This window comes from Nothobranchius furzeri, chromosome 5 (genome assembly GCF_043380555.1).
Source record: "Nothobranchius furzeri strain GRZ-AD chromosome 5, NfurGRZ-RIMD1, whole genome shotgun sequence".
In the NCBI taxonomy this organism is placed as follows: Eukaryota; Metazoa; Chordata; class Actinopteri; order Cyprinodontiformes; family Nothobranchiidae; genus Nothobranchius; species Nothobranchius furzeri.
In genome coordinates, this window is record NC_091745.1 from 75,304,498 (window position 1) to 75,331,250 (window position 26,753).

A 26,753-nucleotide genomic window follows, 5' to 3' on the forward strand; every position below is an offset into this window, starting at 1 on the left:
ACATGTTGGTGGAGCTGGGTTCCGACTATCGGCATGTGGAGCTCTCGAGAGACCAATGTTTTCCACCCGGTTCTCCTCAGCAGCAGCTCTGCGCATCTCAGATCGCAGCGGCGCTTGTCTGCTACGCGGGCTGCCGGCTTGTGGAGCTCTCGGAGACCTCTGTGTTCCACCCGGTTTTACCCAGCGGTCAGCCCGGCGTATCTCTGACTCAGAAGCTCTGGTGTTGTGCACAGTTAACTCCGGTTGTAGCTAGGTTGCTACCTCCGTTAGCTTAGCTCCCACCTCCGCATTAGCTTTGGGTTAGCTTCAGGTTAGCTTGTAGCTATTTCGACCGGGTGTCGTCAGTTGATCCAGCCTTACAGCCACACCCTCAGCTCCACCTCTCTTCCCTTTTGTGGAATTGTCTGGGCTTGACGGAACCTGTGACACGGTCAAAATGGCGGTGGTGGCCACCTCCCATTTAGCCTCAAAAATGTGTTATTGAAGCCTATGGAAATGAATTGTCCAGTATATATGTCGATGGATAAAACACAAACAGACCAGCAGAAAAAACAGAACGCAGGGTTTAATTTTTTTATTTTAAACATTTTTAAAGTAGCACAGTTCACCCAGAAAAGTCAGTTATCAGCAGGCAGTACAATAAACAGCTGTTCTACAACCTTATGGAGACTGAAACTAATGCATTCTAAACAAAATCATCTTCAAACCTTTCTGAGTCACTTTGGTTGTTTTAATTTTGACAAACAAGTTTGGAGCAAAACATCAAACGTTCACCGAGTCCAGAGATGTTGTGGTTTTAATGATCAGGATGAAATCCTGAGTGAGGAAGTGATGCAGCAGGGAGGAAGTGTCTGAACTTTGTGACGCCCAGAAGGGAAGTTTAGGTGGCGTTCAGATACAGAAAGTCCTCTTAGAGGTTAGAAACGGACAGAAACAAGGAAATAATGTAACCAAAACAGTGTGAATTAATCACTTTATAAGATTTTTATCTATCTGGGAGGAATGCAATAATTTTGTCTCCAGACCACACTGACCTCTAGTTTCCTGGAAACATGTTTGTTGTTGTTGTAACGCCCAGCAATGGTCAGTTCAGAGAAGAAGGAAACATTTATGGAGGCAAATTATGATAAATATGAGACGATAAAAGCAATTTCTAAATTGCAAAGCGCCTATGTTCTGTTTTTGGTGTGAGAGTTTCTGCTTGACTCGGTTTTAATGCTGATCAAAACGTTTCACTGCTCATCGACACGTCTTTAGAGGTTTTCTGTTGTGAAGTAAACAAACCGGAGCAGGAAATCTGGTGGAAAAAAAAACAAAACAGAGTCAACATGTATAAAAGTGTAGGTTTTTATATTTGGTAATCAACGTCGGACACTATGGAGGAGGATTAGGGTCACTGAAAAGAAAAATAAAAGAAAAGGAGAAGTCAGAATCCTCTTTTATTTCATTATTTTTCTTTGCAGTGGCCCTAATCCTCTTCCGTAGGTCTCACCTGCTGTTTTACATGAACCTTCTCAGATTAAATCCGCTGATGAGCAATAGTGAAAACGACCAGCAGGGGGCAGTGCAGGCTGCTGTGTGGGACAAAAACAATGTTCATTCTTCTCAGCTGAATCCAACAGGAGCCGCGCACGCATCATAATAACTCACCTCTCAGATTCAGAAGAGCTGAGTTTTCCTTCATGGTCACCATATTCCTGGCGGTGCAGGTGTAATTCCCAACACTAGCTCCTCCCATCTCCTCTATGAGGTACACAGAGTTGTTGACATGCGTCTCGTTGCCGTTAAACATCCAGCTGAAGTTTGCAGGAGGGACAGAGGCGGCCGTGCACTGCAGGGTGACTCTCTGACCCAGTGAAGCCGACGAAGGTCCTGTAATTGATGTGTTGTAAGGTCCATCTGTGCAGACATATAACTCATGTTAGATTTAAGGCACTAGAGAAGAAAAACACTGATGTTTCCTGGTCTGTGAGCTCTGAGTGATCACGAACAGTTGACAGTGAGATTAAGAGCTGCCGTCATGGCGCTGACTGGGTTGCTGACTTGACACTGGTAGGAACCGCCGCTGGAGCGGAGGACAGGACGTATGAGCACCGTCACGTTGTCTGCTGATAAGCTGACGTTGTCGCTGAGCTGAAGGGGAAGGCCGTCTTTCATCCAGTGCCTGGTGCTGATGGAGCCGGAGGCCTCACAGGTGAGGTTGGTGGAGCTCTGGTCTTCTATCAGAACAGCTGCAGGGCTACGGATGACGGCTCCTGTTATCGGCACTGGTGGTGCATTAAAAGGGTGTAATTTTAGTAGGAATTACAGAAAAATACCATGAAATAAAAACATATGTGGGTTGTGCCTTGAAAACATGATCAGGTCCATTTGTGTGTACCTTTTCTGACCTAAGGTTGTTAGAAATTACTCAACCTGATAAATAAAACATGTTTTTCTCAAGAAATTTCTCCCCAAACCCTGAAATTGTTTCTTAAATCCTGTCAAAATCTAAACTAAACTAGTGTATTTTTTGGTTCATGAGTCATTTTAGACTGGACTCACTTAAGATGGACACATTTTCCATCATTTAAGTTTAGTTTAAACCTTCAGGGTAAAAGCATTTCTGTCACTTATTGAATAATTAATTATTATATGAACGCACGGGAGAGTTAACACCAACCATAAACATTAAGAGTGATCTTCCCCTGGAGCTGCAGCCCTCCATCAGGTATGATGATGACGGTGTAAACCCCGCTGTCCAGCAGACCCAGGTTTCTGAGCTCCAGGGCTCCTGTAGCTCGATCTAACGAGATCCTGTTGGAGTATGCGGGATCGGTGCTGTTGACGCTCGTGGAGGTGATGATGCTCCCACCTTTAAAGCTCCAGCTGACGGACAGAAACGGGCTCTGTGTGGGAGCGAGGCTGGTGGTGAACCTCACCGTGCCTGCTACAGCCCCACTCAGGGGTCCTGGGGGTAAAATGCCATCACCGGCACACGCACCTAGCAGGTGGGAAAAAGAGGATCAGCATTTTCAAAAGTCTGCGACATCCGTAAGATTTAAAGACTTCTCAAGGATATTAATTAAGTGAAGTTTTAATTTGAACACCAGCTGAGTTTACCTGCTAAAAGGAGCATCGCAGCAGTCCAGGTGAAACTCCTGTCCATGATCTGAGCTCAAGAGTCGCTTTAAGAAAATCTGAAACACGAGCAGCAGGTGTTGCAGCTCTTTTATCCTCACACACGACCAACTCCAACCCCCCGCTCAGTCGTGAAAAGCACTATGTTTACTATGCTTGTGCAAAGCCTCAAGGTGCATGCAGCCACTGGTTACCCACACCCAGGCTGGAAGGGTTTCCAGAAACGTAGCAGCTTTTCCTCGAAACTGGAAAAAAGTTGAACTCTGAGTCAACAATTCCAAGAGTGAAATGGTTTAAAGTAAAACTAACCTTCCAGGGTAGAAACATGTGATGTTCATGTGGAAAAATGGGAATAATTCTGAAGAAATAAATAACAAACTTTATAATAAATGACTCTTCAAAACTAGTGCCTTCATCTCTGAGAATAAAACACAACAATTCACGAGTAAAACGTGTATTTGTACGCGTTTGTGAAAGCAGCCCCATGTCTGAGTCACGATGGTTGGGATGTTTTACGAGCTCCTCAGACCTCAGTAAGTGGATGTTTAAGCGTTCCTGTTTGAGGAGCTGCAGCGATCCATCGAATTCCTTTAGAAGGAGGATCAAAGACGTCCAGGAGACTCAGCCTCCATCAGATGCTTTTCCAAATGCATAACTCACTACAAAGCAAACGGAATCACAAATAAATGCATCAAGTGCTCAATAAATTAAATTAAATTAAATTAAAATAATTAAATAGTGCCCAGCTAAATTCAGGTCCATCTTCAAAATTCTCCTCCATACCTTCAAAGCAATCCACAACCTCTCTCCTCCATATATCTCAGACCTTGTAAGTATTCACACCCCATCCCGTTCACTCAGATCTTCTTCTTCCATCCATCTTGCGGTTCCTTCTGCCCGTCTCGCTACCATGGGGAGCAGAGCTTTCAGCCGCTCTGCTCCTCGACTCTGGAACTCACTTCCCCCAGACATCAGGAACATAGACAGTTTTACCCTTTTCAAAGCAACACTCAAAACACATATGTTTAAATCTGCCTACAACCTCTGATTTTATTGAACTGTTTCTCTCTTTGTTTTTTCTTGTTTGGGTTTTATTATTGTTTTATTGTATTTTATCAAGTGTTTTCTGTCAAGTGACCTTGGGTGTCCTGAAAGGCGCTTTTAAATAAAATATATTATTATTATTATTATTATTATCATTATTATTATTATTAATTATGACAGAAGTTAGAAATTTCAATCAATTCTAATAGATAATTTTATTTTTATTCATTTTTGTTTATCAGAAGAAATTAAAACAGAGTGATGTAACGACCCAGTTACCTGTAACCAGGTGTCTCCTGCCTCTATAATTATACGAATGTACAGTGAGGGTGGGGAGGCAGGACACTTTATATATGAACTTTAGTGTCTTTATGTGCTCTCCTAAGTGGCACTCAGCAGTTTAAATACAATATTACTCAACTTCTGCAACACTTTACATCCCTCAGGAGGGGGTGGAGCCATTTAGATAAAAAATACTTTATAAATAAAATTGACCTTGACCTTCATAGAGCGCATTTACAGCAGCAAAGCTACAGCCAAAGCGCTGTACAAGGTAAAACAAATCAAGGTACAACAGATCAACAATAAAAACCTAAAATAAGATGAACACACAACAGTCACAATCTATAATAAAAACTGTTAAAAACTATTAAGATGCTCAACAAATCAAAAAAATGCATCTTAAGAAGGGATTTTAAATTTTCCAGATTCTGTGTGGTCCTGATGTTGAGAGGCAGCTTTTTCCACAGTTTGGGCCCAACCACAGAGAAGACTCTGTCGCCGCAAGTCTTGTGGCGGGTTTTTGGAACTGTTCAAAGGTTCTGGCAGGGACGTAAGCGGACAGCAGCTCAGAGATATAAACTGGGTCCAGGCCATGAAGAGATTTAAAAACAAAATGTCACATTTGTAAATGGATCCTGTAAGAGACAGGAAGCCAATGGAGAGCGACCAGAACCGGGGTTATGTGATCCCGCTTGCTGGTTCCAGTCAGCAAGCGGGCCGCAGCATTTTGGACCAGCTGAAGTCGGTGTAGGGAGGACCGGTCCAGGCCAGAATACAGGGAGTTGCAGTCGTCCAATCGGCAGGACACGAACAGATGACATGTTCGAGGACATTAGCAGGAAGGTATGGCTTCACCTTTGCTATCTGCCTTAAATGATGAAAACCTGATTGGACCACTGCACTCACCTGTCTGTGAAGATTAAAAGAACCGTCTAAAAACACACCAAGGATTTTAACACCGGGTTTTAGAAAACCAGAACAAGGACCAAGAGTGTAGTTTGTCCATTAGGCTGGACTCTAAAATGATCAGAGAAAAAGATCATATTGTAACACACAAAAGCAACGTTTTAGGCCTAATTTCATAAAGGCATAAATAAACATACAAGAAGGATTTCTGTCACACGTGGTCAGGCTGGCTCTACATCTTTATGATGTTTGAACAGACTTTATGGCTACTTTCCAGGAACATCACGGTACAAGAAATCTTCTGTGACGCAGACACAGACCTCAGAAAAACAAAACCATCAGAGCTCCACCCTTAGAGGGTAAAACAGAGACAACGTTGTTTGTGAAGATGCTTCGTTTCTCGTCTGAGGAGAATATAAATGATAGAATCCAAGTTTTCCTGTAGCAAGGTTTTCATTCCTGTAAGCTATGATGTAGAAATCCCTGTTGTAGGACCCTCAGGAGGGAGGTGACAGCGACGACCAGCATGTCACACACCCGGTGTCGGTACAGGATCGGCTCGGGGTCCTTCGACTGTCAATGACATCACATTACTGTAAATCTACTCGGCTTTCACACATACGTTTTGGAAAGACATCAGCAGTTGTGTTAATAAATTCTTGTTTGTTAACAAAAACGTTTTCTTTATAATTGTAAATTGTTAATAAAACACCATATTATCTTTGTTTTGTAAAGAATGTGAAACTGCATAAAACCAACATCGGACTGGCAAAAAATAGAACAGTTCTTATATGTGAAGCCACATCTGTTTGTATTAATGTGGAGTTCATCTGTATATTTCCTTAGTTGTTATCTAAATACGTTCTTTGACTCAAAATGTTGCTTGGTGTCTTTCAGTAAAGTTCTTATATTTTATTTTGCCCCATTTCATCAACATCAAGAGCTTTTGAGGGTCACCGTTTATCATTTGCTTATATTTTACATTTCCTTTAGAAATTCAAACATATTATCTCCAAAAAGTGTTGATTGTTGGACTACAGGAGTACAATCACTAAGACTACGACCACAAATTTGTTCTGACCAATCTAAATCATAACGTGATAACGTCACTTCCGTAAGCTTCATGTTCAGCCAATCAACTACTTTCAGTTTAAAGACTGAAGGCAGAGAGGAAAATTATCTCAGCCTGACCCAAACAAAGGTGGAAAAGTCTTGTTATCCGAAAAAGGAATGCAGACAGATGCTGTGAAAACCCGACCTACATTTCTGTCTGAGGTGTTTTTTTTTTTTTGCAGAGCAAAGCTGCCCTCCTGGTGGAGGGTAACTCTGAAGTGCCTTTTTTCCCTCCACCTGAACCAATCCTCATGTAACCCTCTGATCTCTATTAAGGTAGCACGACTCAGGGTTGCGAATGACCACAGTCACCAATTCTTGTCATGTGTCTTGCCCATAAATGTCTGATCTCTGAATTGTGTGTACTGAAACTCTAATTTCCCTCTGGGATTAATAAAGTATCTTTGATTGATTGATTGATTGATTGTCATCGGCAGTCGAAAGACCCCGAGCCGATCCTGTACCGACACTGGCACCCCACCCACACACCTACCCCTGTTTAGTATAAAAATACTGTGTTCAGTAAGCTAAACATCATGAAAGTTAAAAGAAAGTGAAAAATATTTTCTTAGGCATTAAATGATCCAAATAATTTTAAATCAATGAAAGTAATAAAATGTAATGAATGATACAATTAAATAATAAGATCAGATGAGATCAAATATTAATTCTAATTTAAATGCATTAATAACTTTTGAGAAACAAAAAAAGAAACAATCTAAACATTTTATGCATGACCCCAAGAGTTCAGCTACTTGGAGACAATTTTTTAATAATAGTTTTGTATAATTTCATATATTTTACATAATTTGATATTATTAAAATGTATAAAAGTTATTGGATGTTATGGTATTTAATTATATATTACATAATTTAATCATTAATTATATAATAATTTTTATATTATTTAAAATCTTTTATAATATTTTGTGTTATTTTATATTGTTTTATAATGTTTTATACTATTTTTTATTATTTAATATAAGTCATGTAATTTAATAATATTTAATGGCATTTAGAATAATGTTATATTATTTAATACAATTTTTTATGATTTTGTATGAATTAAAATGTTTTATAATAATTAATAATGATTAATAATTAGCTATATAATTTTATACAATTTTATAATGTTTGAAATAAATTTGTGTGATAATTTTGTATTTTTATCTATTTTATATTGTTTTAGTCATATTTTATATTATTGAATAATATTTAATATGTTGGAATATTTTATGTTATTTTATATTGGGTCACAGGCTGAATAATTTTTCTGCAGTCAAAAGGAGAAGAACTGGGTTACTGTAACCTTTATGAGCCTTGTTGTTAGGATACATTTCATTAGCTTTTGTTGGTGTTTTATATTTTAAGTCTACCGACAATTTGATTTACAAAATATTCCTTACTGTGATTTTTTTAGGCAGAGATACCGCAATATTAGCCTGACGTATGACCTCTGACCCCAGCAGACCAGCGCTAGTACGGTTCTGCGTCCATTGTCGACATAAATGTGCACTTGAATTATTCATATGATTACAATTGTCCCAGCAGAGAAACATCAGCTTCTTCATTCTAGTAAATTTCCACTCCGATAGTGGGGTTTACTTCCTGTGATCCACTACCCTTATTACATCATCAGTGACATCACAGGAGCTCTATTGACTGGAGGTCTGTCAGAACTCACTCAGTGCTTGTGAGATGAACACCGCGACCACATAAACATTTCAAAGAATGATTTAAAATACTTTTATAATGAGAAAAAATAATTGTGATAAAAAATGTGAGAAAAGGGAGAGAAAATGAAAAGGAAAGAGGGAAATCATCCCAGGAAAGACGGAATTAGAGCAGAACAAGGAGAGGGTGAGGACAAAGGTCACACAAAAGTCAGCGTGAACACATCAGTTTTCAGCTGCTGTGTGTGTGTGTGTGTGTGTGTGTGTGTGTGTGTGTGTGTGTGTGTGTGTGTGTGTGCGTGTGTGTAAAAAACTCTCCCAAAAATAAAACTAACCCCCTCCCCCTTGATGAATCACCACCTTACTGCGGTGGAGGGGTTTGTGTACCATTGCGATCCTCAGGTCTGAGCTGTTCAGGGTTGGCCACCAGCCTCTGGTGGGTCTCCCATGACAACCTGGTGTCAGGTGAGGGGTCAGACGAGTGATTCTAAAGCATTTTAGGTAAAAACACAACAAGCAGGTTACCGCACACTAAAAAACAACAAATCAGCATTTTTACTGATAATTAGTTATTATAAACATGCTTGATGCAGGTCCTGCTTCCTGTTTTTGTATCACCACCAAAAGCTGAAGGCTCTGCTGCTCTGAGTAATGAGACGGGGTTCGACTCCCTATGGTGTCCTGCTCTTTGGACGGACATTTAGTTGTAAACAAAAACGTCTTCATAAGTTTCTAAAACTATTTTATTGTCAACATGAAACATCCGTTTCATTTTTACAGTAAAGCAACTCTTTTACCCGTCCATCATTTTATTTGAGCTCAACTGGGAGGTCTGTAAGGGCTCTAGCAGATGACAACCACACACAGGAAGAGTTTAAGAGCTGTAATAAAAGTCTGGACCCAGTTTCCTGCTGGGATTGGTGGGAGAAGATCCTCTGGCAGTGGTCCGGGGCATGAGCTGGAGCATGATCAGAAGATGGACGTGGGTCGGAACCAGAAAGACAACAAGCAGGAGGATCCGACGAGGAGCAGGCGAGAGGCAGAGGTCCGTGAACAAATCCAGTGTTGTAATCCAAGGATCAGAAGTGTGTAGATAATCCAGAAGGGGTGAGGCAAGGTGGGAAAATCCAAGGTACAGAAACAAGGTCGTGAACATGGAGGCACAAATGGAGCAAGCGCTGGACATTGACCGGCAACAACTCTCAATAATCTGGCAGAGTCTGTGTCTGGATGGGACTTAGGTAGCAGGAGGAGCCGGTGTGGGAGATGGCTGGGATGAGCAGGCTGTGGTTGCTGAGGAAACGGACACGCGTGGAGCTGGGTCATGGCAAGCTCAGCAGCTTGATGCTCGTTTTCTATTCAGCATCTCAGAACGCAACGTAAGACTACGGAAAGCTGTGTGGCTCAAACTTGCAGCAAACCTGTGTTCGAGTCAGGTCGGATCAGAGTCTCATTAGAATCAAGCTGATGTGTCCTGTTTTCATTGACTCAGTTTGCTTTCTGGTCTTAACACAAATCACTTATCGGGTTTTCCTGCTTTTTGACATTTAAAGTAAAACATTTCAGTTCATTTGCAACAGAAGCCGCCAGAACTTCCAAACAAACGACTTTCCCGGCAGAAGAATTCTGCTCAAGGTAACAAAATCTGAACGATGTGGTCATGAAATATACCAAACATTTTGATACCATGGATTAAATGACAGCAACGGGTCTCAATCCGGGTCCTGGAGGGCCGGTATCCAGCATGTTTTTGTTGTTTCCCTGCTCCAGCACACTTGATTCAGTGGTTGAATCACCTGTGCAGCAGCTCATCAGAGCCTGTTAATCACCTGCTGATTTTAGTTGAAGCAGAGTTCAACTAAAACCTGCTGGATGGCGGCCCTCCAGGACTGCAAACCGCTGACTTAGAGAAACAACTAAACATAAACAAAACTGTTGTTGATCAGCTTTAACAGCCACCACTTCTGTTCTCCTCCGATCAGGACGTCTCTTGTTTCCTTCTTTTCAGCCCACCTGACAGATAAAAACAAACAAACCATTAAAACAAACATCAGCTGTTTGCTTCAGTCAAACTTCAGATGCTTTCAAATGTTTTTCTCCACGAAAACAGCCGAACACGTTCAGAACTCACCTTTCTACAGAGGAACCTTGTTGCTGCTAGATAGTTCTGTCATAAACACTTGACACGTTCTCATACGCATGTTCTTGTTCTGATTAAACACAAAAACAGCATCAACACTTCTTCAGGTGGGACTGTCAGGAGAAAACGTCTCAGAAGTTGGAAGATGAAATACAAACATTTACTACAATTAATACTAGAAAGCAGTTTCATTTATCTGAATCTAGTACAGGTGCATTTACCTTCAGGTCTCCTCGCTGCAGCTGTGACATCATGAGAGGAGAAGGTCACTGAACTGATGACCTGCTCTGTGTTTGTTCAGAAAGATGAAATAAATAAATAACAGCATGTAGAATCTCTTAATAATCTATTCAAAGTGCATCAAAATTCACTATAAAGTATGAATTTCTCCTACCACTGCTATGCAGACGACACCCAGCTCTATCTGTCATTTCCACCGGACGACCACACTGTCTCTGCACGAATATCAAACTATCTCTCTGACATGTCAAAATGGATGAAATCCCACCATCTCCAACTCAACCTCTCTAAAACTGAACTACTTGTCATCCCAGCAAAACCATCCATACAGCACAATATCTCAATCCAGAATGACTTCCTATCTCTGGCCCCTTCAAAGGCAGTTCGAAATCTGGGTGTTGTGATTGATGAACACCTGGCCTTTAAAGATCATGTTGCCTCTGTTGCCCGTTCATGCCGCTTTGCGCTGTATAACATACGAAAGATCAGACCATACCTAACACAACATGCCACCCAGCTCCTGGTGCAATCTACTGTCATCTCCCGCCTCGATTACTGCAACGCCCTTCTAACTGGTCTTCCAGGCTGTACTGTGAGACCTCTTCAAACGGTCCAGAACGCAGCGGCGCGTCTGGTCTTCAATCTGCCAAAAAGAGCACACGTCACCCCTCTGTTCATTGAGCTCTACTGGCTACCGCTAGCAGCACGCATCAAATTCTAATAGCTAACACTAGCATACAAAGTCCGAGACGGTATGGCTCCCATCTACCTGAATCCTCTTGCAAGGCTTACGTCTCGGCCCGGCCGCTCCGGTCATCACAGGATCGTCGGCTAGCAGTGCCTACACCACGCTCAGGACAATCCAGACTCTTCTCATGCATCGTTCCACAAATGTGGAATGACCTTCCAAGCACTACCAGAACAGTGGCTTCCTTTTCAATTTTCAAGAAACTCCTGAAGACCCTGCTCTTCAGAGAGCATCTTCTAAACTAGCACCCTCCCTGCACCCGTCCCCCCTCTCTACTGTCCACTCCTTGTTCCCTCCTCTCCATGATTGATGTCAAGTTGTTATTGTTGTTGTTAGCTTCAAGGGTAACATGCCGATTATCACTTGTAAGTCAATTTGGACAAAAGTGTCTGCTAAATACATAAACATAAACATAAACATGAATTTCATAATTAAATAAGTTATTATGAAGAGCTATGCCAGATTTTTTAGATTAATTAATTCATCTTCCATCCTGCTTATCTCCAGTTAGGGTGGATGGAAGCTGGTGCCCGTCTCCATCAGGGGTTAGGTGACAGCCTGGACTGGTCACCAGTCCATCACAGACCCACGTAAACACAACACACGCCCAGACACACACTCACTCACGCCGAGGGACGATTTAGTCTCCAATGAACTAAAGAGGAATGTTTTGGTCGGTAGGAAGACATCAGCGCACCAGGAGGAAACACACAAGCATGGGGAGAAGGTGCAGAAAGGCTGCAGCCAGGGTTTGAACCTGCAACCTAACAGTGCCACAAAAATAAACCAGGCAGCTAAACTGACTGATGTATAGTAATATGTCAGCACTGCTCTAGACGTCTCATCCTGATCAATGATCAGACCTACCTGCTGTGGCTGAAGCTGGTTTAGCTCGGCTCTTGTTTCTGAGTATCGGAGAAAAAAAGGTGGTCAGCAAAAACTGTTTTAAAAACAGGAGAATCAAATGATGCTTAGATGAATGAAAAACAAGGTTTTTATACTGAGAAAAGTCAGAATTATAACTGATAAGACATTTACTTCCTTCTATAAATAAAATATCCTCCAGCAGCTCCTGCAGCAGCAACTAAACATGAGATCACTATTCCAGCAACAGCTCCACCTGACAGACCTCCTTCCCGCTCTAAAACAGAACAGAAAACAACCAAAAGCATCAACATTTTACTGCAGGAGCTCCTGCTTCCATTTAAATGTTAACTCACCAATCACAGAAAGAGCTAAAGGCTGAGATGTTTGATATCTCAGAGTTTTGCTGTTGAAGGTCTGACAGCTGTAGTTTCCACTCTGATTTGTCTGAACATTCATCAGCCTGAGTTCTGGTCCAGTATCAGGTAGTGGGTTTCCATTCACAAACCACTGAAATGAGGCATCAGGACTGGAAACAGCTGAGCAGAACATCTGGACATCGGATCCTTTCACGTGTTCGTGTTTGGATGGAGATATTGTCAACAGAGTGTTTTCTGGACCATCTGCCACGAGGAACATCAACAAGAATGATGTTAGCAGCTGCATCAGGTCAGTGTGAGGAATCGTACTCATGATGTCCAGATCTAAACTCACAGCTGATGGAGAGACTGGTGCTGATGCTGGCGACAGAACTGACAGGATTAGACACGTGACAGCTGAATGGTCCCAGGTCATATCGGGTCACGGTGACTAGAGTCAGAGTGGATCCTCCATCAGAGCTGCTGATCTGAACTCTGTCACTGGCTGTAACCTCAGAGCTGCTGTTCATCCAGAGGAAGGAGGGAGAAGATCCAGAGGAGGAGCAGGACAGACGGACAGAACTGATGAACTCAACTAGATCTGTGCTGCTGGCGGTTAGCAACACACCAGACACTGGATCTGGGGATAAAAAACAAAATGGTGCAATTTTCTTTATTATCTACACAACAGTAACAATAAATAAAACTGTCCCTTGGCGCCGATGTTCTTCACCAGAGAGAAGAAGACATCTGCAGCACTGGACCTGGCAGGCAGCCCAGAATCATCAGTTGGCTCTAGGGATGTGGAACGTTGCCTTTTAGGTGGAAAAGAACCAGAACTTGTCATGACCCCGCTCCAGACAAGCTCTGTTTCCCCAGCAACCACAGTCAACTCACCATCAACATCGTCCAAACCACCTGTCAGCTGGGGCTTCGCCTCAGATTTGATGCTTTTTTGAGTTTTAGCAGTTTTTTCATGCAAAACCAGAAACTGTGTTTCAGAAAAACTTAAAGGCTGTTTCTCAATGCCAAGGAACGCCGCCTTGATGTCTTGGTCCCACCCCGGTTGCCTAGGAGATACATTATCAGGAGCCGCCAAGACGTGTTCCAATGTTCATGTTCTACTGAGGTGTGTGTTTGTTAGCCGTTTAGCTAGCTGAGCGAGGATACACGGGAGATGTCTTGTAGTCTAGCCTTGGTCAAAATTTACCCAGAATACACCGCGGTATTTTCAAAAGGATGGTGGATCAGAAGCCGACAGCTACTTCAGGGGCAAATTTAAAGTTTAAATGTAAGTCAGCTAATTTAAAACTTTTTTTTTTTAAGATCCAAAGAAGTTATCTATGGTTGGTTAGTTTCTTAGTAGTTGCAGCTTTGGTGGCTAGCGGGTAGTAACTCGCTAATATATGGTCTAATGAGCTTTGAAAGAAAAGCGTCTGGACTTCTTTGAGTTGCTTGAAGACGTTTCACCTCTCATCCGAGAGGCTTCTTCAGTTCTAAGGTCAAATGGTGGAGTCCCAGATTTAAACCCAGTGGGACTTCCCCCCGAAGAGGGAACAAAAGACCCCCTGATGATCTTCTACATAAACACATGAGCCAAGGTGTGAGGGTGGGTGTGGGTCCTATTCAGCCAGAGTTTCGGGTGAGCTCATTGTGAAGCCTGGTCCCACCCTATCATGTGAATTCCTGAGGTCAGATGGCCCAGGATATGCGTGGGCGTTGAGGCATCTGGGAAGGGATCTCAAAACTGGATTATAGATGGCAGACAGTTGGTGTCATAAACCACCGCCTCTGTTCAAAGATGGTTGCTCACAGTGGACATAAATGACTTCCTTTACTCCTCTTTCAAACCATCTGTCCTCTCTGTCCAAAATGTGAACGTTGGCATCCTCGAAAAAGTGACCTTTGTCCTTTAGATGCAAATGAACTGCTGAGTCCTGTCCCATGGAGGTGGCTCTTCTATGACATATCGCTTATATATGCTTAAAAGTAAAAAGCTTGTCATATATTTATATTTAAACTTATACATATAAAATGTAACATTGTCTCCCGTGTCATGTGATGCTGCTTGACCGCGGTGGAAGTCGCTGTCACGTGATGCAAGTCTGTTCCATTTAACAGTTTTCTTTGACCAAGGAAGGACAGCGTCCTCGTAAGCAAGGCGCCTGGCCTCGCAAGACATCGCCTCACAAGGCCAGGCGCCTTGACATTGAGAAACACCCAAAGACTCAATAAAGAGAGGAGCTAGTTGAGGTGGCTCGGGCATCTGGACTCCTCCCTGGTGAGGTTTTCCGGGCACGTCCAACCACGAGAAGGCCTGAAGGAAGACCCAGGACACGCTGGAGAGACTATGTCTCTCAACTGGTCAGGGAAGATTATAAATGATTATTAAAAACATGTGACTCAGTTGAAGGTGTGGTTGACTAAATAAACATTTTTGTAATATTACTTCTGAGTTTTCCATGCAGGCTGAACATGAAAACAGTCTTCTACACCTATCTCCTGCTTTAGCTTCTGATAGAAAATAGACAGTGAAACGCTAGGATCTGAAAACCCTCACATATCTATGTCACACTGTGAATTTGTATTGATGGCCCCACCTATCTTAGCTCGTGCCCGCCCACATGAATGTTTTTGTAAAATATTCTTGCAGCGAGGAGAGAGAGCAGAGAGCATATTTGTGGTAGTGACTTAGCAACATGGCTGAACGCGTTCTGTTAGCCACTCTTCTGTTAGCCAATCAGAAGTGACGTGTGTGCATATCGTTAATAATGATGCAGTCTTTTTTTCAGCTCACCTCTGCACCAGCAAACATCTGCATCTAAAAACAGGAGCGTCATAGCTTTCATTGATTTATTTTTTGTGACTCACAAAGCATTGCTTTACAGTACATTAGATGGCACTACAATTGTATCGAATAAATGAGTAAACCACACCTTTAAGTATAATTACCAGTACACATTTACTCCAGTATTGTTTTCAGACACTGCAGAACCTTGTTGTCTGACCCACAGCGTGTATTTTCTAACAAATTACAACGGTGACTCGTAATCATTACGGTTACAAACACCAGTTGCCACAGAGCAAATATAAAAACATGAAATAATTGTAGATAAAATAAGGATTTATTTGGACCTACCATAAACAGTCACTGCTAAAGGCTGAGATGTTTGGTATCTGAGGGTTTTGCTGTTGAAGGCCTGACAGCTGTAGTTTCCAGTCTGACTCAGCTGAATGTTCATCAGTCTGAGTTCTGGTCCAGAATCAGGCAGCATGTTCTCATTTAGGAACCATGAGATAACTGCTGAAGGTCTAGACTCAGCTGAGCAGCTCAGAGACACGTTTGATCCCTCCATATAGTGGTCTTCTGACGGAGAAGCAGCCAAGTGTGTATTTTCTGGACCATCTGAGTTTTTGATGAAACAAATAAAAACATGTTGGTCAGAGAAGTTATTATTAAAATCAGGAAAAATACATTTGCGTTAATCTAAATTACTTTTAAATAAAAGTCCTTTTTACTAAGTTCAATCAGAAACTGAGGATTGTAGTCAGACGGAGGTTCATCACAGAATCAGATGTTTAAAAGTTTGTTCAGTAACTTTATGATGTTTAAACAGAGCTGAACTCACAGCTGACTGAGAGCTTTACTGCTTCACTGACGGCAGAACTGACAGGATTAGACACGTTACAGCTGAATGGTCCCAGGTCATATCGGGTCACGGTGACTAGAGTCAGAGTGGATCCTCCATCAGAGCTGCTGATCTGAACTCTGTCACTGGCTGTAACCTCAGAGCTGCTGTTCATCCAGAGGAAGGAGAGAGAAGATCCAGAGGAGGAGCAGGACAGACGGACAGAACTGTTGAACTCAACTAGATCTGTGCTGCTGGCGGTTAGCAACACACCAGACACTGGATCTGGGGATGAAATTATACATGTTTATTAGTGATATGTAGTTATTTGACACGATGGCGTTAAAAATTAAATCAGTTTTTGACACCCGTGTTCTCCACTAGGGGTTGTATCGACTAGTCGACTTCACTGCTCTGTAGTGACTTTTTATAATAATAATAATAATAATACATTTTATTTCAAAGCGCCTTTCAGGACACCCAAGGTCACTTTACACAACACACGTAATAAAATACAATAAAACAATAATAAAACCCAAAGAAGAAAAAACAGAGAGAAACATTTCAATAAAATCAGAGGTTGTAGGCAGATTTAAACATGTGTGTTTTGAGTTTTGATTGGAAAAGGGTAAAACTGTCGATGTTCCTGATGTCTGGGGGAAGTGAGTTCCAGAGTCGAGGAGCAGAGCGGCTGAAAGCTCTGCTCCCCATGGTAGCGAGACGGGCAGAAGGAACCGCAAGATGGATGGAAGAAGAAGATCTGAGTGAACGGGACGGGGTGTGAATACTTATAAGGTCTGAGATATATGGAGGAGAGAGGTTGTGGATTGCTTTGAAGGTATGGAGGAGAATTTTGAAGATGGGCCTGAATTTAACTGGGAGCCAGTGAAGCTGCTGGAGAACCGGCGTGATGTGGTGAAAGGAAGGGGTTCTGGTGATAATACGGGCTGCTGAATTCTGGACCAGTTGCAGTTTATGAAGGAGTTTGTTGGGGAGACCATAAAGAAGTGAATTGCAATAGTCGAGACGGGAGGTGACGAGGCTGTGGACGAGAATGGCGGCAGTGTGAGGGGTCAGTGAGGGACGAAGACGGTTTATGGAACGTAGATGGAAGTATGCTGACCGAATTAAGTTATTAATGTGAGCCTGAAAAGAAAGGGAGCTGTCGAGAATGACACCCAGACTCTTGACATGAGGTGAGGGGGAGACTGTGGCACTGTCAATAGTTAAAGAAAAGCTGTCAGATGTTGAGAGGGTGGAGTTAGTGCCAACTAGAAGAAGTTCAGTTTTATTGCCGTTGAGTTTGAGGAAATTAGAGGTGAACCATGATTTGATTTCAGAGAGGCAGAGTGTAAGGGAGGATGGTGGGAGAGTTGAGTTGGGCTTACTGGAAATGTAGAGCTGGGTGTCATCTGCAAAGCAGTGAAACTGGATATTGAATTTGCGGAAGATTTTGCCGATAGGGAGGAGATATACTATGAAGAGGAGGGGCCCCAGGACAGAGCCCTGGGGCACACCTGACTTGACTGGGGAGGGTTCTGAGGTAAAGGATTTTAACTGGATGAACTGAGTGCGGCCAGTAATGTAAGATTGAAACCAGCGGAGGGGGGTGTGAGTGATGCCTAAGGAATAGAGTCTATTAAGGAGGATGGGATGAGAAATGGTGTCAAAGGCCGCACTCAGATCGAGGAGAATAAGAATAGAGATTAAACCAGAATCAGCAGCAATGAGTAGGTCGTTAGTGATCTTAATAAGTGCTGTTTCTGTGCTGTGGTGGGGACGGAAGCCAGACTGAAACTGTTCATAAAGGTTATTGCGGGTGAGATGTGAATGGAGCTGAGATGCAACAGTTTTCTCAAGGACTTTGGAAATGAAGGGAAGATGGGAAATGGGACGGAGGTTATTGAAATCATTGGGATCTAAACCAGGTTTTTTTAGAATAGGGCTGACTGAAGCGGATTTGAATAGGGATGGGACCGTACCAGAGGATAGTGAGGAATGAATAATGGCTGTTATAAAAGGGAGCAGAGAAGAAAGGCAGGATTTAACTAAAACAGTTGGAATAGGGTCCAGTTGACAGGTGGAAGGTTTGGATTTGGTGATGTAATCTAATATTTCTGAGGGATGGGGAAGTTCAAAGGAGGAGAACGGAATGGTGGGTTCAAATAAATCAGGAGAGGGAGGGGAGGAATGAGGTAAAGAGAGATGGATTCTATTGACCTTCTCATTAAAAAACTGAAGGAGAGAGTTACAGGTTTCTGAAGAGTAAAGATGGATGGGTAAGGAGTCGGGAGGCTGAAAAATGCTGTTCATGATGGAAAATAATGTTTTAGTGTTGCTGGAGTTGGACGAGATGAGACCGGAGTAATACTGAGATTTGGCATGGGAGATGGAGTCCTTGTAGAGAGAAATCTGAGCAGAATATAAGTCTTTATGGATGGTGAGACCGGTTTTCTTGTAGAGTCTTTCAAGCCTCCGGTTGGTAGCTTTCAAGGAGCGAAGGGCAGGGGTGAACCATGGAGCAGACCGAGTAAAATATACAGAGCGGGATTTGATGGGAGCAAATGAATTAAGGATAGAAACCAGACCGTTATTGTACTGAATGACAAGATCATCGGGAGTAGAGGACAAATTAGGGGTCAAGGTGGCAAAACTGGAGGACAGGGAGGCTAGATCAATGTCCTTAATATTACGAAAAGAAATGATACGTGGTGACTTGATGATGGAGAGACGGAGGGGAACAGAAAAGGAGATGAGGAAGTGGTCCGTGAAAGGGAGCGGGTCAGCTGTACAGTTGGAGGGGGTCAGGCCGGAGCAGCAGATTAAATCCAGGGTGTGACCTTTAATGTGAGTGGGAAAATTGGCATATTGATGAAAACTGAGGCTATCCAAAGATGAGGAGAAGTCTTTGCTGAGGGGGAGGGCCATATTGTCCATATGAATATTAAAATCACCAAGTAAAATTACATTTGGGGAAAGGGCGGACAGATGGGATAAAAGAGCAGAGAGTTCATTTAAAAACTCAGGGCTGAACTTGGGGGGACGATAAACAGTGACAATTATTGTGGGGGTCGGGCCGGAGAGTTGACAGGCGAGGCTCTGTGCCAGAGGCTCTGTGCCAGAGCGTCGGTATCTGACGCCCGCCGTGAAGGGGACATTTGACCGAATTGTGACCTTCACCCTCTTGCGATTTAACCTTCCCCTCACCCCCATCCTAGCCTCAACCAGCTTGCGCATGCAAAGCTCTGATTGTTGACGCGCTCCAGACATCTGCGTTCTGAGCACGGCCACAGTGACATTATTAAATTAGGTGTTGCCACCTCAAAAACAAATTTAACACGCGATCGTTCATGTCGGCTATTTGTGCCTGATGCGTTTCGCTGCTGCGGAGCGGAGCGCATCACCTGTTTTGTCCTCCGGTGACGCACCTTACCGGTGCGGCCGGCGTGCACTCCGCTGTTTTAGCGGTCGGTAGATCTTTTAGAACTGCAGTTCAAAGGTAACTCATAAGGTGAAAATATATGAAGCCAGGTAGCAGTTTTTCTTTAGGATTGAGAGGAGATGCAGGAAGATAATAAGCAGAGACAGGACAGAAATAGTCAAATAAAAACGTTAGTTTTTGTACCTGCTGGTTGCAACAGACAGACTATAGACCATTGAAGGTAATTAGAAGTGAGGAACAGAAAATGAAACAATTATTTTAATGTTTAGAGCAGCAGGAACTCTGAGAGGCTGCAGGCGCATCAGTGAGTTTGTGCCGCTGCGTAGGGGGAGGGGGGAGAGGGCTGAAGCGGAGCAGTAAAGATGCAGAAACTACCGTTGTTAAAAGAGATGTTCATCTTAGTAAATGTGGACGCAATTTTAATTGTCAAAAACTCCAGCGAACCAACCCGCTTCAGGTGTAGGACGTCATCAATGACTAGTCCAAGTCGACTCGATTTTCATTACTTGACTGTCGACTTTAAAACAATTAAGTCATGCAGTCCGTATTCTCCACCAGACAGACAAACTGTACATATGACTGAAATGGCAGATTTGTGATTTAACAATGGAATAAACAACAATCATTACTAATAACCTAGATAAACAATGACAATCTCACATTTGTTTCTTCAGTATTGTCTTGTTTTCATTTCTTTTAACAATTACAGCTAAAACCAGCTGTTGGAACAATCAGAATAAAAGTATCGTATAAATACCAGATATCATTTACTGATGATGAAGAAGACGAGAACAGCAGCTAAGTGGGTTTGGGTTTCTAATACTCAGCTAGTCGCTAATATATGAACATAACTGTTTGTCATTGTTATAATAAAGAGTGTTAAAACAAACAGCTTACCGTATACAACCAGTCTGGTTATTCCAAACTTAAGGAAATCATCAGCTGGTTGAATGTTAATGCTGTACTCTCCATTGTCATCGAGTCCCAGATTCCTGAGCTCCAGAGATCCAGTAGATCTGAAGAGGGTGATCCTGTTTTCATACTCTGGTGCAGTTGCGTTTAAATTATTCGTTGAGGTTATTATAGACTTAACACCATGGTTCCATGACAAAGCAATAAATGGTGTTTCTGTTGGATTCAGGTTTGTTCTGAACATCACCGACCCTCCTACTGATGCTGTCAGAGGACCATCAGGTAAAACACCGACTCCTTCAGATAAACCTGGGAAAACATATTTTATTTAGTTTGTGAGGACATTTATAAATGATAAACGGCCTGAACTTGTGCACCTTCTAATGGTTCTACAGCCCCCCAAGGCACTTCACAACACAATCAGTCATCCACCCATTCACACACTGTGATGATGAGCTACGATGTAGCCACAGCTGCCCTGGGGCAAAATGACAGAGGCAAGGCATCACTGCTCCCTCCAACCACCACCAGCAGGCAAGGCAGGTTAAGTGTCTTGCTCAGGGACACATCAGCAGCATTTTCTGATGGGGGCCGGGATTTAACCTGCAACCTCCTTTGCTACTGCTGTCCCCACTGTAGTGTAGTGAGATTGGGGGCTTAATTATGACCAATAAGATGTGATGATTCTATATAAATATAGAATATTAACCTAATTGATCATTGAATGTTTATCCAGAAGAATTTAGGATTCGTTGCTTATTCAGGGACCATAAACACACTTCGTATTAATTCAGACAGAGTCAAGTATATAATTAAAATTGAACTATTTTCTAGACTAATTATAATACATAACAAGCTATGAATAGTGATGGAATGTGATGTGTGATAATGGTGTAAGTAGATGTTTATCAGAACCTTTGTATCTGGAAGAAACTGAGTTCTGGGTGTAAAAGAATTTGGTCTGCTATAAACTAGAGAGTTGATGATTTATAGAACGGCATCAGACACAATCTTGTTGTGTCTACATGCCCTTAGGGAGACCCCCGTTGTAGAATGTCAGGAAGTCTGGTGGACCCCACGGCACCGAAGTTCGCAGAATAACCGCAGCACCACTAGACCGGTCTCGAGTTGTCTCCAGAGCCCCCTTCAGACAGGCCATGAAAAACGGAAATGTTCCGGAATCTGTCCGTAAGACCTTTCTGTCTGAATACAAACATCCGGATAACGTGTTCCGGAATTTATCCGGACGAAGCCCCTAGTAACAGGTCCGGACTTGTTACGGACAGGTTGGCTGCTTCAGACTGGTGAGGTAAAGTTCCGGACAAGGGGGAGGGGACCGGGGGACGCTGTGCGCACCTAGATAGCCCGCTGCTGTAGCATGCGGCGAACCACGGCAGCTCGCCTCCTACGGTACCGCCTAGACGAGCGACGGAGCGCTTCACACCGCTTCCTTGATTCCTTTAACCATTGAGCTTCATCATCCAGGTCTCTTATGCGTCTTCGTGTGCGCAGAATTATGCTTAAGCACCTCGTGATTTTTATCTTGAGAGGCGCTATAGAAATGATATTTTCTTCTTCTTCTTCTTCTTAACATGAGTCCGATTCTCCCCCCCCCCCCCACCCCCCGCCGCCGTCAGACATCTGGAACTTTTCCCTGCTGTGTGAACGCAGCCGAAAGGACAAGTTCCGGTACAAAAGTGATGTGTCTGAAAACACAGTTCCGATTAAAAACCGGATTGAATTGTCCGCAAATGTTTCAGAATGTCAGTCTGAAAAGGGCTCAGGTCACAGCAGGCATGGAGTTTGTTGCGTTTAAGAATGGACTCTTAAGGAGTCGAAGCTGTGTCAGCTGCAGGCAGGCTTTGCTGGTTCAAAGACTTTCCTCCAGATTGGCGACTCCGAAGTTCTGCTCAAAAACTAACTCAACTGAGTAACTCGGCAGTCACTCTAGTTTTAATGACCCACCATTTTATGACTCTGGCGATTCAGCATTTGACATGTAGGTTTACCAAACATCCCTCAGAAGCCACACCTTCATCAGATACGAAATGTTCTAACGCTGTGGATAAATAATCTTTAAACTTACGTGAGATGTGAGCTTCACCGTAATTTATATCTCATGAACATTGTGTATGAGTGTAGATAATGATTCACTTGTTAAATCAAACATTACTGATCATAACATATAAATCTGTCAGCGTAATAATAATATTCATTCCACTTCACTAAATTAGGCACAGACAATCCAAACATTAATATTATTACTCAAATAACATCTGGTTCATTCAACCATATGATTATTTAAAGGGACTTTTCGGACTTCTGAATTTTTATGCTCGTGATTGCCCCCTCAGGCCAAAAGCGTAATGGCAGCTTCAATAGTAGGCTCGTGCACGAGGCGCGCATGCTGTACGTGCACACTCCTTAACTAAAATAACAGCTGAGACAGTCCCGTGTGTGTGTGTGTGTGTGTGTGTGTGTGTGTGTGTGTGTGTGTGTGTGTGTGTGTGTGTGTGTGTGTGTGTGTGTGTGTGTGTGTGTGTGTGTGGCCCGGAGGACAGAGGACAGGAGAGCACGCAGCTAATTAATTAAATAATTTGGTTTTGTACCTGTCTCTTCAGCACAGCCGACAAAGGTTTATGATGGGTCAGTCCTCCTGCATGCTCAGATCATTCCCTTCCCTTGCTTGAAAAATTGTTCCAAAATGAAAGTTGAACCCTCATCCTTTTTATCTGTGAATTCAATGCCGTTCGGCGAGTCTCAAATAAAAATTTGGGCGTCTTACTGTAAAAAAATATATCATTAATGTAAAAAAGAAACTCCAAATTACAAACTTTATTCACACCCAGACTCGACACCAGGTCTCCTACATGAGAGTCAGACATCTTACTAAGTGAGCCAAAGCGCCAGTGATGTTATTTGTATCTGCAACATTTACATCCTTGATGACAGCTGAAACAACGTCAATCCAAAGAACGGTTCAGAGCGAAAAATGGCTATTTTGTTGCTAATTTGCAGGAAATATCTAGAAGAAAGTTCTACAGAAAGTAGCTAAGGGTCCTCAGAAATGTAGCTAGCTTTGTCACTAGGCGTTAGGAACAGCGACAAAGTGGCACTGCCTCTCTCTCTGCTGCTAAAGCTACTGATAGCAAATGCTACGGGCTATGCCTGAGCGTGAATGTGCATGAAGCAGCCTGCTCGACCCGAGCATCTCTCTTTTTCTGTGATTTTACAGAAAAACAGGCAATCACAGTAAAAATGCCAGGGCTCATTCTACAGGACCAGGGCATTGCAGGAGAATGTATGAAGAAGACATTTATTATTTCTATACATGTTTTGGCTGTCAAACTTCCATATAGTCCCTTTAATGATTATTTAACTTATGAGTTGTAAAAATTCACTTTTCATTCAGAGTGTGGAATCCCGTGGAAGCGATAAGGGGGAAAGCCGAGGCCTTGAAAAGAACAGTTGGTTGACAGTAAGTTATCTTGTGTGCCAAGCACTGCAGAGGCCTGGACTTTAGGAGACAGGAGAGAAAATCCACCCAGATAGTGGATCTGTTCTCTCAGATGATGTTGGTCAAATATATTGGTGAAAACTTTCAATTCAATTCTTTATTCAGGACAATGCACATTAATAAACAATCAAATACATCGTATCGATCATAAATGGGCCAGATTATAGCATAGTTGCTAATTTGCATCTGTAGTCCGTCAACAAGATAACTAAGTAAAACAAGTAACACTATACAATTTAAAAACGGTCAGATAGAAACATTCCAGTAAAATAGACAAACAAAAAAATAAAAATAACTAAAGATGCAAACATGTCTGGGAACTTTTAAGATGTAGTTTGAGGTGCTTTTTAAAGGTGCTATAAGTGGGATACTCTCTGATATTCGCTGGGATGTTGTTTCAAAATTGACTCCCTCTAACGGACAGTACCATTCGTCCGAACGTCGTTTTCCTGTAGGGGATCCGAAGGTCTCCTCTAGTGGAGGCTCTAGTACCATAGCCTTTGTCTGCTCTTCATTTTATGTATGCGGAAAGTGGAGGCGGAGCTATTCCATTAAGTGCTCTGCTGATGAAACAACTATTTTTGAACTTAATGACATTTTTTAAATTAAGCATGGTGTACTTTGCCAGAATATTACAACGGTGAAATGACAAAGGCTTTTGATCCAAGATTTTTATAGACTTATTGAATAACATTTCTATTGGTTTTAAAAGAGTGTCCCCAGCGAATGACCAGGTTGTGATGCAGTGGTCTACATGAGAGCAAATCATGGAGTGCAAAAAAATGTAGCTGAAATTGTAGTCATTGAAGATCTAATTTGTTTAAAGTTATTTATATTGAATTTAATTGTGTTCACTGTATGTTTTATATGATTTTTAAAGGATAGTGTCGGATCCAGGGTCATTCCAAGGTACTTGAACTCTTGCACCAGGTCCAGCTCTACCTCCCCCAAGTACACACCAACTGACCATTTCTGGACGCTACACTACTATTTCAATTATGCAGATAGTGAATCCTGCACTGATCTACTTACATTTCTCACTTGTACCCTATAGGTGGACATTTGTGAATGAGGCAATAAGAGGAAAATGAAAGTTTAATAACTTTTTTTGGCTTGAAGGTCGGTTTGAATGCAACAACTCGTGTCATGATCAAAAACGACCATGTGACTTCGTCTAACAGACGAGTCGTTTCCATTCTAAATGACGCTGTTCAGTAAGAAACAGTTATGGAGTAAATGAAAAACATACATGTCAGATAATATTAGTCATTTTGGATAAAAGCGTCTGTTAAACGAACATAAACGTAAATGTTTGCTAAATAAATGCAGCTGTGAGGTACACATGACACACTTATCATTGGTGCTTTTTACCACTTTAACACACGTTACAGTTTATTTTTACACATCAACACAGTTAAGCTCTAGAGGTTTAAAAACTCACCTGAGAAGGCTCCCAGAACCACGATGTAAAACATGACTGCTTTCATCTTTTCATCCAGAATAAAGATGGAAATGGAAACATTGCTCCTTGTCCACTGTTTGGTTACACGATTTAGAGAAGGAAATAAGGAAATGAGGAAATAAGAGCTGAACAGTTGATAAGTTCCTTCTCTGTCTAATGAATCATTAACAAATGTTTCTGGTTTAATTCCCACAGGACCAAGCTGCCAACTGGCCCACAGATTAAAGCTCAACCAGCACTTTGCTATTAACCAGCATCATTTTCTAGTAATGTGGTTCTCTTTTCAACTGGTTGTGTTTTTTTATTTTATAGATGCTAATTTGTTTGAAAGAAAAATGTTTGAATGCAGTTTAAACCGATAAGAGCTCCGAAGATCAGGAAGTTTGTCAATTTGTTTGATTTCCTTTGCTTTCGTTACTGAAAGTAACATAAATAATGTTTTGATACTACATAAAGGTTTACAAAACAAGAGTTTCATTATTTTTTCTGAATCATGATGTTTTTGTTTTTACCACGTTTCATTATTCATAATTATTTTCACCCAATAAATGTAAAATAATCTATTAGATGCTGAATTGTGTCTGATGTGAAATCTGTTCAAAGATTATAATTCTGGCTCCATTCTTCTTGTATTTGTGACCGTTGGGCTCATCTGTCATCAGATCATAAACAACCTGCTGATAAAATCATCAACACTGCATCAGGACATCAGGACTAGAGCCCTGCACTGAAGCCCTAGGCCCTCGGGTCGGCCCGGCCCGAGGGCCTAGGGCATCGGGCCAATGGCTGTGTAATTACCTCGGACATGGGCTGGTGTCGGTACAGGATCGGCTCGGGGTCCTTCGACTGCTGACGACGTCAAAGTAGTTGATTGGCTGAACATGAACATTACATAAGTTACGTAATCACGTTACGTTGTTATCACGTTACGTTGGTCCAGGCAAATTTTTCTGTTGGAAAGATGGACAACTTTTACAAAGAAATCCATCATTACCTCTTTGAAAATACACTTTTAGCATAGAGCTGCATGTACATTAGGGCTGAACGATTAACTGCATGTGCAATTAAATTGCGATGTGACAAAAGGAGATTTTCTAATCGCAAAGGCTGCAATTTGGCAGCGAGTGGTTAGCACAATGCTAATATACATGGAAAAAACCATAGGAATGCTAATGCTAATATCACAGATTACATTCTTACAAATTATGAATTAGAAATGTGCCAAATGATTACATTTGGAGTCTAATAGAAAGTAAAACTACCATCAATCAAATAAGTACAGACAGGTATTTTAGTAAAGCC

The 26,753-nt window shown here is 42.1% G+C and overlaps 1 protein-coding gene across 1 annotated transcript; it reads right to left on the bottom strand.

The window, feature by feature from the left end:
* Positions 1-559: 559 nt before the first annotated feature.
* Positions 560-25,592, bottom strand: LOC107379534 (hemicentin-1). Its single transcript, XM_070551943.1, has 26 exons — positions 25,431-25,592; positions 20,458-20,781; positions 16,119-16,403; positions 15,629-15,895; positions 12,845-13,129; positions 12,487-12,753; positions 12,305-12,407; positions 12,134-12,171; positions 10,500-10,565; positions 10,297-10,348; positions 10,036-10,054; positions 9,303-9,431; positions 9,039-9,096; positions 8,936-8,981; positions 8,719-8,824; positions 8,526-8,625; positions 5,623-5,703; positions 5,406-5,463; positions 5,353-5,356; positions 5,093-5,182; positions 3,272-3,365; positions 2,663-2,983; positions 1,992-2,267; positions 1,651-1,899; positions 1,493-1,574; positions 560-1,297 (listed from the first exon to the last, which is right to left on the bottom strand). Exons 1-25 carry the CDS (start codon positions 25,474-25,476, stop codon positions 1,501-1,503), a joined length of 3,438 nt encoding a protein of 1,145 aa, XP_070408044.1. The 5' UTR covers positions 25,477-25,592; the 3' UTR covers positions 560-1,297; positions 1,493-1,500.
* Positions 25,593-26,753: the final 1,161 nt, after the last annotated feature.